This window comes from Oncorhynchus mykiss, chromosome 7, assembly GCF_057628025.1.
Source record: "Oncorhynchus mykiss isolate SJ-2025 chromosome 7, ASM5762802v1, whole genome shotgun sequence".
In the NCBI taxonomy this organism is placed as follows: domain Eukaryota; kingdom Metazoa; phylum Chordata; class Actinopteri; order Salmoniformes; family Salmonidae; genus Oncorhynchus; species Oncorhynchus mykiss.
In genome coordinates, this window is record NC_143028.1 from 58,765,491 (window position 1) to 58,777,912 (window position 12,422).

Below are 12,422 nucleotides of genomic sequence, written 5' to 3' on the forward strand. Positions count from 1 at the left end.
TGAGTAATCCGTTCACCAACACTGAAGAGACTCAGCTTGTCACCGGTTCTTTAGGATAAACTATTGGAGCTGTCCTGTGACCAAGGCATACACGCTTGTTTTAATGAGATACGCCTTTCCACATTCTGGCTGTTCCGCAACTCAGCGAGATGGGAGTGAAGACGTTAATCCCTTTTCATTCCACATACTTATGTGAGACCAGCTTTTCCTCTCTTGCTGCAACAAAATTAAAATATCCCAGCAGACTGGCTGTTAAACACTGAGAGTATCCCTCCTCCTTCCCTCCGAGGTTTGACAAGTGTCCAAGAGACGGGCACACCCATCTCAAATTGATTAGGTGAGTCAAACATGTTTATAAACTCTTATATTTTTTAAATAGTGTATATATTGAAAGAATGCAAGATTATTTGTTTATAAAAATTGAATTGTGGTTACATTGTGTATAATTACTAAACATTTTTTTTTTTTATTGTTTTGTCATTGAGACTGTCAGCCTCTGAAGACAGCCCATACAGAAGGACGGATACAGACAGCCCCTGAAGAAAGCACAGAGAGACTTCCCATGAGTACAAGACAGACCGACAAACCATGAAGGCAGCCAAGTATATACAATGTTCGTTAATTTAGTGTAAAGTAAAAATAATTGCAATAAAATTGGTGTTTATAAACATGCAATTGTCAATTTATTTTTTACCAAAGTAGTAAAAAAGGCCATGCTTTGCTGGTCCTTTGCACAAAAAAAGTTTGAGAAAGGCTGGCATAGCCTACCTGTGTACTTTGCTGAGTGGTGCATGTTGTTGAGTTTTGGCCACGTGCGAGACAAATGCAGTGGTGTTTTTGTCTTACAGTAACCTAATACTATGCCATTATATTAGATTTGGTTATGTAGAATACTATCATTATGTGATCTTACAGACATTGATTCAGTTTTGATCCAACTTTATGAAATGAGCAGCATTCGCTAGAGCAGAGTGTGCGTAAAGTAGAAAATAAACACATATGCAGAAGGAAAAAAGGTTTGAGAAAAGTCGGATCTGCCGCCATTGCGTAAATTTAACACTGGTCAAGTGTCTATACTTTTCACTTTTAAGATAACACATTACTTAGTGTGAAGCCTTATTTGCATATTTCCTATATATGTTAATACATTTTTGTATTATTTAACGCGATACAACAAGTATTTAGGAAGGCCTTAAATCATGGTTTTCAGGCCTGCAAGTCACATTATGATGGCTTGCAAGTGATATGTAATTCCTATTGGAATCCAGCCAGGGTGGGGATATCCAACATTTTGAATTTATATTCACCTGCAACCTGCATTCAGAATAACTGCCAGGTTGGGAAGACTAAGATATGAGACTACCTAAACCATCTAACCTGGAACAACCATTTCAGTAACAGGTGCGATAAGAGATTGAACTACAGTGCATTCGAAAAGTATTCAGACCCCTTGACTTTTTCCTCATTTTACGTTACAGGCTTATTCTAAAAATGGATTCAATATGATTTTTTTCATCAATCTATACACAATACCCCATAATAGCGAAGCAAAAAATGGTGTTTAGAAATGTTTGCAAATGTATAAATGTTTTAAACATCACATTTACATAAGTATTCAGACCCTTTACTCAGTACTTTGTTGAAGCACCTTTGGCAGCAATTACAGCCTTGAGTCTTCTTGGGTATGCCTTTTGGCAAACTCCAAGTGGGCTGTCATGTGCATTTTACTGAGTGGCTTTCGTCTGGCCACTCTACCATAAAGGCAAAGGCTTGATTGGTGGAGTGCAGCAGAGATGGTTATCTTTCTGGAAGGTTCTTCCATCTCCACAGAGGCACTCTAGAGCTCTGTCAGAGTGACAATTGGGTTCTTGGTCACCTCCTTGAGCAAGGCCCTTCTCCCCCGATAGCTCAGTTTGGCCTGGGGCCAGCTCTAGGAAGAGTCTTGGTGGTTCCAAACTTCTTCCATTTAAGAATGATGTAGTCCACTGTGTTCTTGGGGACCTTCAAAGCTGCAGAAATGTTTTGGTACCCTTCCCCAGATCTGTGCCTCGACACAATCCTGTCTCGGAGCTCTACGAACAATTCCTTCGACCTCATGGCTTGGTTTTTGCTCTGACATGCACTGTCAACCTGTGGGACCAGGTGTATGTCTTTCCAAATCATATCCAATCAATTGAGTTTACCACAGGTGGACTCCAATGAAGTTGTAGAAACATCTCAAGGATGATCAATGGAAACAAAATGCACCTGAGCTCTATTTCGAGTCTCAAAGCAAAGGGTCTGAATACTTGGGTAAATACATTTTTTATATATATACATTTGCAAACATTTCTAAAACACTGTTTTCGCTTTGTCATTATGGAGTATTGTGTGTAGATTGATGGGAAAAAATATTGAATCAATTTTAGAATAAGGCTGTAATGTAACAAAATGTGGAAACAGTCAAGGGGTCTGAATACTTTCCAAATGCACTGTAGTTTAGAAAATGTATGTTTATATTTGAGTAACATACAATTAATTAATCAAACCGTGTACATGCAAAAACAGATATTGAAACAAACAATTCAAAAAATCTACCTGCAATAGAGCATGAGGAAATATGATTGGTGTGGTTTTGGTTTAATACTGGTTATTTTACACTGAGTGTTAATTTTTAACAACTGAATCAACACTAGAAATGTTACACAGAAAATCAACACAAGGTAACACTGGCCAATTTGCTGTGTGGTATTGTTGCAGAACAAAGATCATGAACTTCCTTAATTCCGTATATGCAAATTCTTAAATCCATGATAGTGAGTGTGCAAGTGCACACTTTTTGTAGAAGGGTGGAGAATATCTGGATACAGCCTAAAGCTGGACCATCACTGTTGCAGCTGTATGGGGCATCCCACTCAGCCCCTCCTGCTCCTCACTTTGGTTTCCGGGATGGAGATTGGGATGGAGCCGACCTCTGGGGTTGTGTTTTTGGAGGTTTGACCAGTGACCTGGAATCTGTCAGTTTGTTCTAGTTGGCAATCTCTTGCCAGAACGCAGTGTGTGAGGAAAGCTTGCTGTGTCCTCGCATAACCTTTTAAAATTATTCACCAGGCCACCAGATTTTCAGCCTTTTAATCTTAGAAATTCATACTGAGAATTTGGGGGTATTTTTCTCCACCCTTATTCAGTGTAATGTCATTTGTTTGTTGCTTTTTCGAAACACCATTTGGAAATCTCCTCATCCTTGACTGTTGTGTTGCAGGTTGAAGTTGACGAGAAACTGAAAAAGAGGAAGGAGAGGTTTGGGATTCTCACCGCTGCTGCTGCAGTTGGGGCTGAAGATAGTGAGGTACAAAAGGTTTTGTTTTCATGTTCCTGGGCTATGACCTGTTGTTGCCAAAAGAGAGCTGGTCGGACCGACTTTCAAGTGATCAAACACTGCTGTGAGAAGCATTCAAAATAAGTGAACGGAATGTTCACATTGTTGTGTGTTGGGGAGGGGGGTATTAGAATGTTTTGTAAGTCGCTATTAGAATGTTCTAGAACAGAAAGAACGAAGAATTACCTAGTTCTGAAGGAACTGTAATTGGGAAATACCTCAATATTTAGCCAGTGCTTCAAAGAGAATCAAAGTCAAACATTTAATTAATATTGTGAAGCTATTTTGAGTCAATAAATGTGAAAATCTGTTAGGCAAATGTATTGTCAGTCTATTCTTGTTCTGAGAAATTTAGGCTATTCCATACGATAAATTGCCAAGAAACTGAAGATCTTGTACAACGCTATGTACTACGCCCTTCATAGAACAACGCAAACGGTCTCTAACCAGAATAGAAAGAGTGGGAGGCCCCAGTGCACAACTGAGCAAGAGGACAAGTACATTAGAGTGTCTAGTTTGAGAAACAAATGCCTCACAAGTCCTCAACTGGCAGATTCATTAAATAGTACCCGCAAAACACCCGTCTCAACGTCAACAGTGAAGAGGCAACTCCCGGATGCTGACCTTCTAGGCAGAGTTCCTCTGTCCAGTGTTTGTGTTATTTTGCCCATCTTAATCTTTTATTTTTATTGGCGAGTCTGAGAAATTGCTTTTTCTTTGCAACTCTGCCTAGAAGACCAGCATCCCAGAGTCGCCTCTTCACTATTGAATCTGCCAGTTGAGGACTTGTGAGGCATTTGTTTCTCAAACTAGACACTCTAATGTACTTGTCCACTTGCTCAGTTGTGCACCTGGGCCTCCCACTCTTTCTATTCTGGTTAGAGACCGTTTGCGCTGTCCTGTGAAGGGAGTAGTACACAGCATTGTACGAGATCTTCAATTTCTTGGCAATTTCTCGCATGGAATAGCCTTAATTTCTTAGAAAAAGAATAGACTGACGCGTTTCAGAAGAAAGTTATTTGTTTCTAGCCATTTTGAGACTGCAATCGAACCCAAAAATGCTTATGCTCCAGATACTCAACTAGTCTAAAGGCCAGTTTTAATGCTTCTTTAATCAGGACAACAGTTTTCAGCTGTGCTAACATAATTGAAAAATGATTTCTAATGATCAATTAGCCTTTTAAAATTATAAACTTGGATTATCTAACACAACGTGCCATTGGAACACAGGCGTGATAGTTGCTGATAATGGGCCTATGTAAATATTCCATTAAAAATCAGCCGTTTCCAGCTACAATAGTCATTTACAACATTAACAATGTCTACACAGTGTTTCTGATCAATTTTATGTGATTTCAATGGACAGAAAATATGCTTTTCTTATAAAAACAAGGACATTTGTTTTGACCCCAGACTTTTGAACTGTAGTGTATGTAAGGATGATGCTTGCAGTTCTAATGTTGCAGGTATCAGGCCTGGTAGTCTTCATACTGACTTGATACTCTGATGTAATGTTTGTTTCCTCACCACCACTCATCATTCAAATAATAATTCACCAATTTTAAGAAAGATCTATATATTATTGTTACACATGCATATACCACAAATAGAAGTCCTGATTCTGTGGAGTCACGATTTCTGTATATGCTCTTCTGTATACATTTGGCACACATGACAACATTTATGTAGAATGTTCCTTACATGTTCGTTTTTTCCCCCCATTTCAGGTAAAGAAGAGGAAACGCGCAGAGCGATTTGGAAATAATTGATTCGACAATTTTTAAATTTTTTTTACATGTCATTGTATTTTTTAAACTTGTAACTCTTGTTTTACAGTGGTAAAATACCAACCTATGCTGTTTAGTAAGAACAAATATTTACAGTATGTAAAAGTTTGGACATTAAAGATCTTTTACAATTTCCCACAAGTGTCCTAATAACCCTTGAGTAAACTTGTCCTATAGCTGTTGGGAAATAAGGTAATGTAGAGTCTGGATAGACTTTCCTATCAGGGCTTAATCCTTAAGAGTTGTTTGACGCATAATAAACAAACCCCTATCAAAATCAATCTGTTTTAAACTGGAGATATCAGAATTTTTGTTTGGGCTGCGTCTCAATCCACCACATCTGCCTATGTCATCCTTCAGCGTCTGCGGTAGAAAGTGGAAGATCGCAGCACTGTTTGTCAGTCCAAGGAGACATCCCAAAAATCTCGTCTTAGGAACTCCACCAGGGGAGGGATGGTGTATGTTCTCTGCTCTAGGGGAGAAGCGGCTGACGTGCCCTGGTAGGGATTTGGGTGTGACCCAGCCCCGTTGGATAATGGCTAAGAAACCTTAGCTAAACCTGGCAATAGTCCCCTGCGAACCAGGTGGTAGGGTACCACTGCTCCTGGTTTGTGACATTTCTCACTCAATGGACATGCTGTAACAAGTGTGGAGGCACTAAGGTACTGTTCAGTTGGGAATTTTTATATCAAATATCTTCAATAGTTTGCCAGTTTAGATTCCTGGCTGCACACTTATTAAGCTAACTTCATAACAAGAAATGCACAAATCATCTTGAATTAACTTAATTGTGCTACACACATTTCAGACACTTTGGGATGATTTAGACATAGCATTTCAAACATTCTATATTGACTTGGCATTGTTTTTTGGACAGAAATGCTGGTTGGCATTTGGTGGCGGGAGCCAGGTAAACAAAACCAAAGCATGGATTGGTCACTGCTTGTCCAAAGACTACTTACAGTATAAACAGTTCATAATTAGACTGTTTATAAATATGTAATATGTTTTTGGGACTTATTGGACTTCCAACAAAATGTTCTTACTACATTTCACTGTATAATTTAAAATTGAACTCTTACTTAATTGTTTTATTTTTTATTTCATCTTTATTTAACCAGGTAGGCCAGTTAAGAACAAGTTCTCATTTACAACTGCGACCTGGCCAAGATAAAGTAAAGCTGTGCGACAAAAACAACAACAGAGTTACACATAAATAAACGTACAGTCAATAACACAATAGAAAATAAAAATATCTATGTACAGTGTGTGCAAATGCAGACGAGTAGGGAGGTAAGCAATAAATAGGCCATAGAGGCAAAATAATTACAGTTTAGCATTAATACTGGAGTGATAGATGTGCAGATGATGTTCAAGTAGAGATATTGGGGTGCAAAAGAGCAAGAGAGTAAATAATAATATGGGGATGAGGTAGTTGGGTGTGCTATTTACAGATTGGCTGTGTACAGGCACAGTGATCGGTAAGCTGCTCTGACAGCTGATGCTTAAAGTTAGTGAGGGAGATGTAAGACTCCAGCTAAAGAGATTTTTGCAATTCGTTCCAGTCATTGGCAGCAGAGAACTGGAAGGAAAGGCGGCCAAAGGAAGTGTTGGCTTTGGGGATGACCAGTGCATTATACATGCTGGAGCGCTTGTTACGGGTGGATGTTGCTATGGTGACCAGTGAGCTGAGATAAGGCAGGGCTTTACCTAGCAAAGACTTCTAGATTACCTGGAGCCAGTGGGTTTGGCGACGGATATGTAGTGAGGGCCAGCCAACAAGAGCATACACGTCGCAATGGTGGGTAGGATATGGAGCTTTGGTGACAAAACAGATGGCACTGTGATAGACAACATCCAGTTTTCTGAGTAGAGTGTTGGGGGCTATTTTACTAGCATTTAAAAGCAGTTGGAGGCCACGGAAGCAGGACTGCTGTATGGCATTGAATGCTTGTTTCGATGTTTGTTAGCACAGTGTCCAAAGAACGGCCAGATGTATACAGAATGGTGTCGTCTGAGTAGAGGTGGATCAGAGAATCACCAGCAGCAAGAGCGACATCATTCATATATACAGAGAAAAGAGTTGGCCTTGATAATTTAACCCTGTGGCACCCCCATAGACTGCCAGAGGTCTGGACAACAGGCCCTCCGATTTGACACACTGAACTCTGTCTGAGAAGTAGTTAGTGAAGCAGGTGATGCAGTCATTTGAGAAGCCAAGGCTATTGAGTCTGCCGATTTAAGAATGCGGTGATTGACAGAGTCAAAAGCCTTGGCCAGGTCGATGAAGACGGCTGCACAGTACTGTCTTTTATCCATGGCGGTTATGATATTGTTTAGGACCTTGAGCGTGGCTGAGGTGCACCCATGACCAGCTTGGAAACTAGATTGCATAGTGGAGAAGGTACGGTGGGTTCGAATTGGTCGGTGATCTGTTTATTAACTTGGCTTTCGAAGATTTTAGAATGGCAGGGCAGGATGGATATAGGTCTATAACAGTTTGGGTCTAGAGTGTCTCCCCCTTTGAAGCGGAGGATAACCACGGCAGCTTTCCAATCTTTGGGGATCTCAGACGATACAAAAGAAAGGTTGAATAGGCTCGAAATAGGGGTTGCAACAATTTTGGCGGATAATTGTAGAAAGAGAGGGTCCAGATTGTCCAGCCCAGCTGATTTATAGGGATCCAGATTTTGCAGCTCTTTCAGAACATCAACTGTCTGGATTTGGGTTAAGGAGAAGTGTGGGGGGGGGGGGTTGGGCAAGTTGCTGCAGGGGGTGCTGAGATGTTGGCCAGGGTAGGGGTAGCCAGGTGGAAGACATGGCCAGCCGTCGAAAAATGCTTATTGAAATGATCGATTATCGTAGATTTATCGGTGGTGACAATGTTTTCTATCCTCAGTGCAGGAGGAGGTGCTCTTATTCTCCATGGACTTTACAGAGTTCCAAAGCTTTTTAGAATTAGTGCTACAGGATGCAAATTTCTGTTAGGAAAGCTATGGCTAGCTTTTTCAAACTGACTATACAGTGGGGCAAAAAAGTATTTAGTCAGCCACCAATTGTGCAAGTTCTCCCACTTAAAAAGATGAGAGGCCTGTAATTTTCATCATAGGTACACTTCAACTATGACAGACAAAATGAGAAAACAATATCCAGAAAATCACATTGTAGGATTTTGAATGAATTTATTTGCAAATTATGGTGGAAAATAAGTATTTGGTCAATAACAAGTTTATCTCAATACTTTGTTATATACAGTGCCTTGCGAAAGTATTCGGCCCCCTTGAACTTTGCGACCTTTTGCCACATTTCAGGCTTCAAACATAAAGATATAAAACTGTATTTTTTTGTGAAGAATCAACAACAAGTGGGACACAATCATGAAGTGGAACGACATTTATTGGATATTTCAAACTTTTTTAACAAATCAAAATTGGGCGTGCAAAAATATTCAGCCCCCTTAAGTTAATACTTTGTAGCGCCACCTTTTGCTGCGATTACAACTGTAAGTCGCTTGGGGTATGTCTCTATCAGTTTTGCACATCGAGAGACTGAAATTTTTTCCCATTCCTCCTTGCAAAACAGCTCGAGGTCAGTGAGGTTGGATGGAGAGCATTTGTGAACAGCAGTTTTCAGTTCTTTCCACAGATTCTCGATTGGATTCAGGTCTGGACTTTGACTTGGCCATTCTAACACCTGGATATGTTTATTTTTGAACCATTCCATTGTAGATTTTGCTTTATGTTTTGGATCATTGTCTTGTTGGAAGACAAATCTCCGTCCCAGGCTGAGGTCTTTTGCAGACTCCATCAGGTTTTCTTCCAGAATGGTCCTGTATTTGGCTCCATCCATCTTCCCATCAATTTTAACCATCTTCCCTGTCCCTGCTGAAGAAAAGCAGGCCCAAACCATGATGCTGCCACCACCATGTTTGACAGTGGGGATGGTGTGTTCAGCTGTGTTGCTTTTACGCCAAACATAGCGTTTTGCATTGTTGCCAAAAAGTTCAATTTTGGATTCATCTGACCAGAGCACCTTCTTCCACATGTTTGGTGTGTCTCCCAGGTGGCTTGTGGCAAACTTTACACGACACTTTTTATGGATATCTTTAAGAAATGACTTTCTTCTTGCCACTCTTCCATAAAGGCCAGATTTGTGCAATATATGACTGATTGTTGTCCTATGGACAGAGTCTCCCACCTCAGCTGTAGATCTCTGCAGTTCATCCAGAGTGATCATGGGCCTCTTGGCTGCATCTCTGATCAGTCTTCTCCTTGTATGAGCTGAAAGTTTAGAGGGACGGCCAGGTCTTGGTAGATTTGCAGTGGTCTGATACTCCTTCCATTTCAATATTATCGCTTGCACAGTGCTCCTTGGGATGTTTAAAGCTTGGGAAATCTTTTTGTATCCAAATCCGGCTTTAAACTTCTTTACAACAGTATCTCGGACCTGCCTGGTGTGTTCCTTGTTCTTCATGATGCTCTCTGCGCTTTTAACGGACCTCTGAGACTATCACAGTGCAGGTGCATTTATACGGAGACTTGATTACACACAGGTGGATTGTATTTATCATCATTAGTCATTTAGGTCAACATTGGATCATTCAGAGATGCTCCCTGAACTTCTGGAGAGAGTTTGCTGCACTGAAAGTAAAGGGGCTGAATAATTTTGCACGCCCAATTCTTCAGTTTTTGATTTGTTAAAAAAGTTTGAAATATCCAATAAATGTCGTTCCACTTCATGATTGTGTCCCACTTGTTGTTGATTCTTCACAAAAAAATACAGTTTTATATCTTTATGTTTGAAGCCTGAAATGTGGCAAAAGGTCGCAAAGTTCAAGGGGGCCGAATACTTTCGCAAGGCACTGTACCCTTTGTTGGCAATGACAGAGGTCAAACGTTTTCTGTAAGTCTTCACAAGGTTTTCACACACTGTTGCTGGTATTTTGGCCCATTCCTCCATGCAGATCTATTCTAGAGCAGTGATGTTTTGGGGCTGTTGCTGGGCAACACGGACTTTCAACTCCCTCCAAAGATTTTCTATGGGGTTGAGATCTGGAGACTGGCTAGGCCACTCCAGGACCTTGAAATGCTTCTTACGAAGCCACTCCTTTGTTGCCCGGGCGGTGTGTTTGGGATCATTGTCATGCTGAAAGACCCAGCCAAGTTTCATCTTCAATGCCCTTGCTGATGGAAGGAGGTTTTCACTCAAAATCGCACGATACATGGCCCCATTCATTCTTTCCTTTACACGGATCAGTCGTCCTGGTCCCTTTGCAGAAAAACAGCCCCAAAGCATGATGTTTCCACCCCCATGCTTCACAGTAGGTATGGTGTTCTTTGGATGCAACTCAGCATTCTTTGTCCTCCAAACACGACGAGTTGAGTTTTTACCAAAAAGTTATATTTTGGTTTCATCTGACCATATGACATTCTCCCAATCTTCTTCTGGATCATCCAAATGCTCTCTAGCAAACTTCAGACGGGCCTGGACATGTACTGGCTTAAGCAGGGGGACACGTCTGACACTGCAGGATTTGAGTCCCTGGTGGCGTAGTGTGTTACTGATGGTAGGCTTTGTTACTTTGGTCCCAGCTCTCTGCAGGTCATTCACTAGGTCCCCCCGTGTGGTTCTGGGATTTTTGCTCACCGTTCTTGTGATCATTTTGACCCCACAGGGTGAGATCTTGCGTGGAGCCCCAGATCGAGGGGGCTAATAATTGCTCCCACAGTTGATTTCTTCAAACCAAGCTGCTTACCTATTGCAGATTCAGTCTTCCCAGCCTGGTGCAGGTCTACAATTTTGTTTCTGGTGTCCTTTGACAGCTCTTTGGTCTTGGCCATAGTGGAGTTTGGAGTGTGACTGTTTGAGGTTGTGGACAGGTGTCTTTTATACTGATAACAAGTTCAAACAGGTGCCATTAATGCAGATAACGAGTGGAGGACAGAAGTGCCTCTTAAAGAAGAAGTTACAGGTCTGTGAGCGCCAGAAATATTGCTTGTTTGTAGGTGACCAAATACTTATTTTCCACCATAATTTGCAAATAAATTCATTAAAAATCCTACAATGTGATTTTCAGGATTTTTTTTCTCATTTTGTCTCATAGTTGAAGTGTACCTATGAGGAAAATTACAGGCCTCTCATCTTTTTAAGTGGTAGAACTTGCACAATTGGTGGCTGACTAAATACTTTTTTGCCCCACTGTATATATTGGTTCCGGACTTCCCTGAAAAGTTGCATATCGCGGTGGCTATTTGATGCTAATGCAGAATGCCACAGGATGTTTTTGTGCTGGTCAAGGGCAGTCAAGTCTGGGGTGACCCAGGGGCTATATCTGTTCTTAGTTCTACATTTTTTGAATGGGGCATGCTTATTTAAGATGGACAGGAAAGCACTTTTGAAAAGCAACCAGGCATCCTCTACTGACAGGATGAGGTCAATATCCTTCCATGATACCCGGGCCAGGTCGATTAGAAAGGCCTGCTCGCTGAAGTGTTTTAGGGAGCGTTTGATAGTGATGATGGGTGGTCGTTTGACCACGGACCCATTACGCACGCAGGCAATGAGGCAGTGATCGCTGAGATCCTGGTTGAAGACAGCAGAGGTGTATTTAGAGGGCAAGTTGGTCAGGATGACATCTAAGAGGGTGCCCATGGTTACGGATTTAGGGTTGTACCTGGTAGGTTCCTTGATAATTTGTGTGAGATTGAGGGCATCTAGCTTAGATTGTAGGACGGCCGGGGTGTTAAGCATGTCCCAGTTTAGGTCACCTAACAGTACGAAGATATATGGGGGTCGATCAATTCACATATGGTGTCCAGGGCACAGCTGGGAGTTGAAGGGGATCTATAACAAGCGGCAATGGTGAGAGACTTGTTTCTGGAAAGGTGGATTTTTAAAAGTAGAACCTGAAATTGTTTTTGCACAGACCTGGATAGTATGACAGAACTCTGCAGGCTATCTCTGCAGTAGATTGCAACTCCGCCCCCTTTGGCAGTTCTATTTTGTCGGAAAATGTTATAGTTAGGGATGGAAATTTCAGGATTTTTGGTGGCCTTCCTAAGCCAGGATTTAGACACGGCTAGGACATCCGGGTTGGCGGAGGGTGCTAAAGTAGTGAATAAAACAAACTTAGGGAGGAGGCTTCTAATGTTAACTTGCACGAAACCAATGCTTTTAGGGTACAGAAGTCAACAAATGAGAGCGCCTGGGGAATGGGAATGATGCTGGGGGCTGCAGGGGTTAACCTCTATATCACCAGAGGAACAGAGGAGGAGTAG

General features: G+C 41.4%; 1 protein-coding gene across 3 annotated transcripts in view; it reads left to right on the forward strand.

Moving 5' to 3' along the window:
- The window catches only part of LOC110528232 (SAP domain-containing ribonucleoprotein), a 66,506-nt gene extending 61,080 nt beyond the window's left edge, over window positions 1-5,426 (forward strand). For all 3 annotated transcript variants that reach the window (XM_090241500.1, XM_021610107.3, XM_021610108.3), the window contains exons 10-11: window positions 3,242-3,328; window positions 5,086-5,426. In XM_090241500.1, coding sequence (XP_090097626.1) covers window positions 3,242-3,328; window positions 5,086-5,127 — 129 coding nt within the window. In that variant the 3' untranslated portion in view covers window positions 5,128-5,426. The remainder of the gene's footprint in view (window positions 1-3,241; window positions 3,329-5,085) is intronic.
- Window positions 5,427-12,422: the final 6,996 nt, after the last annotated feature.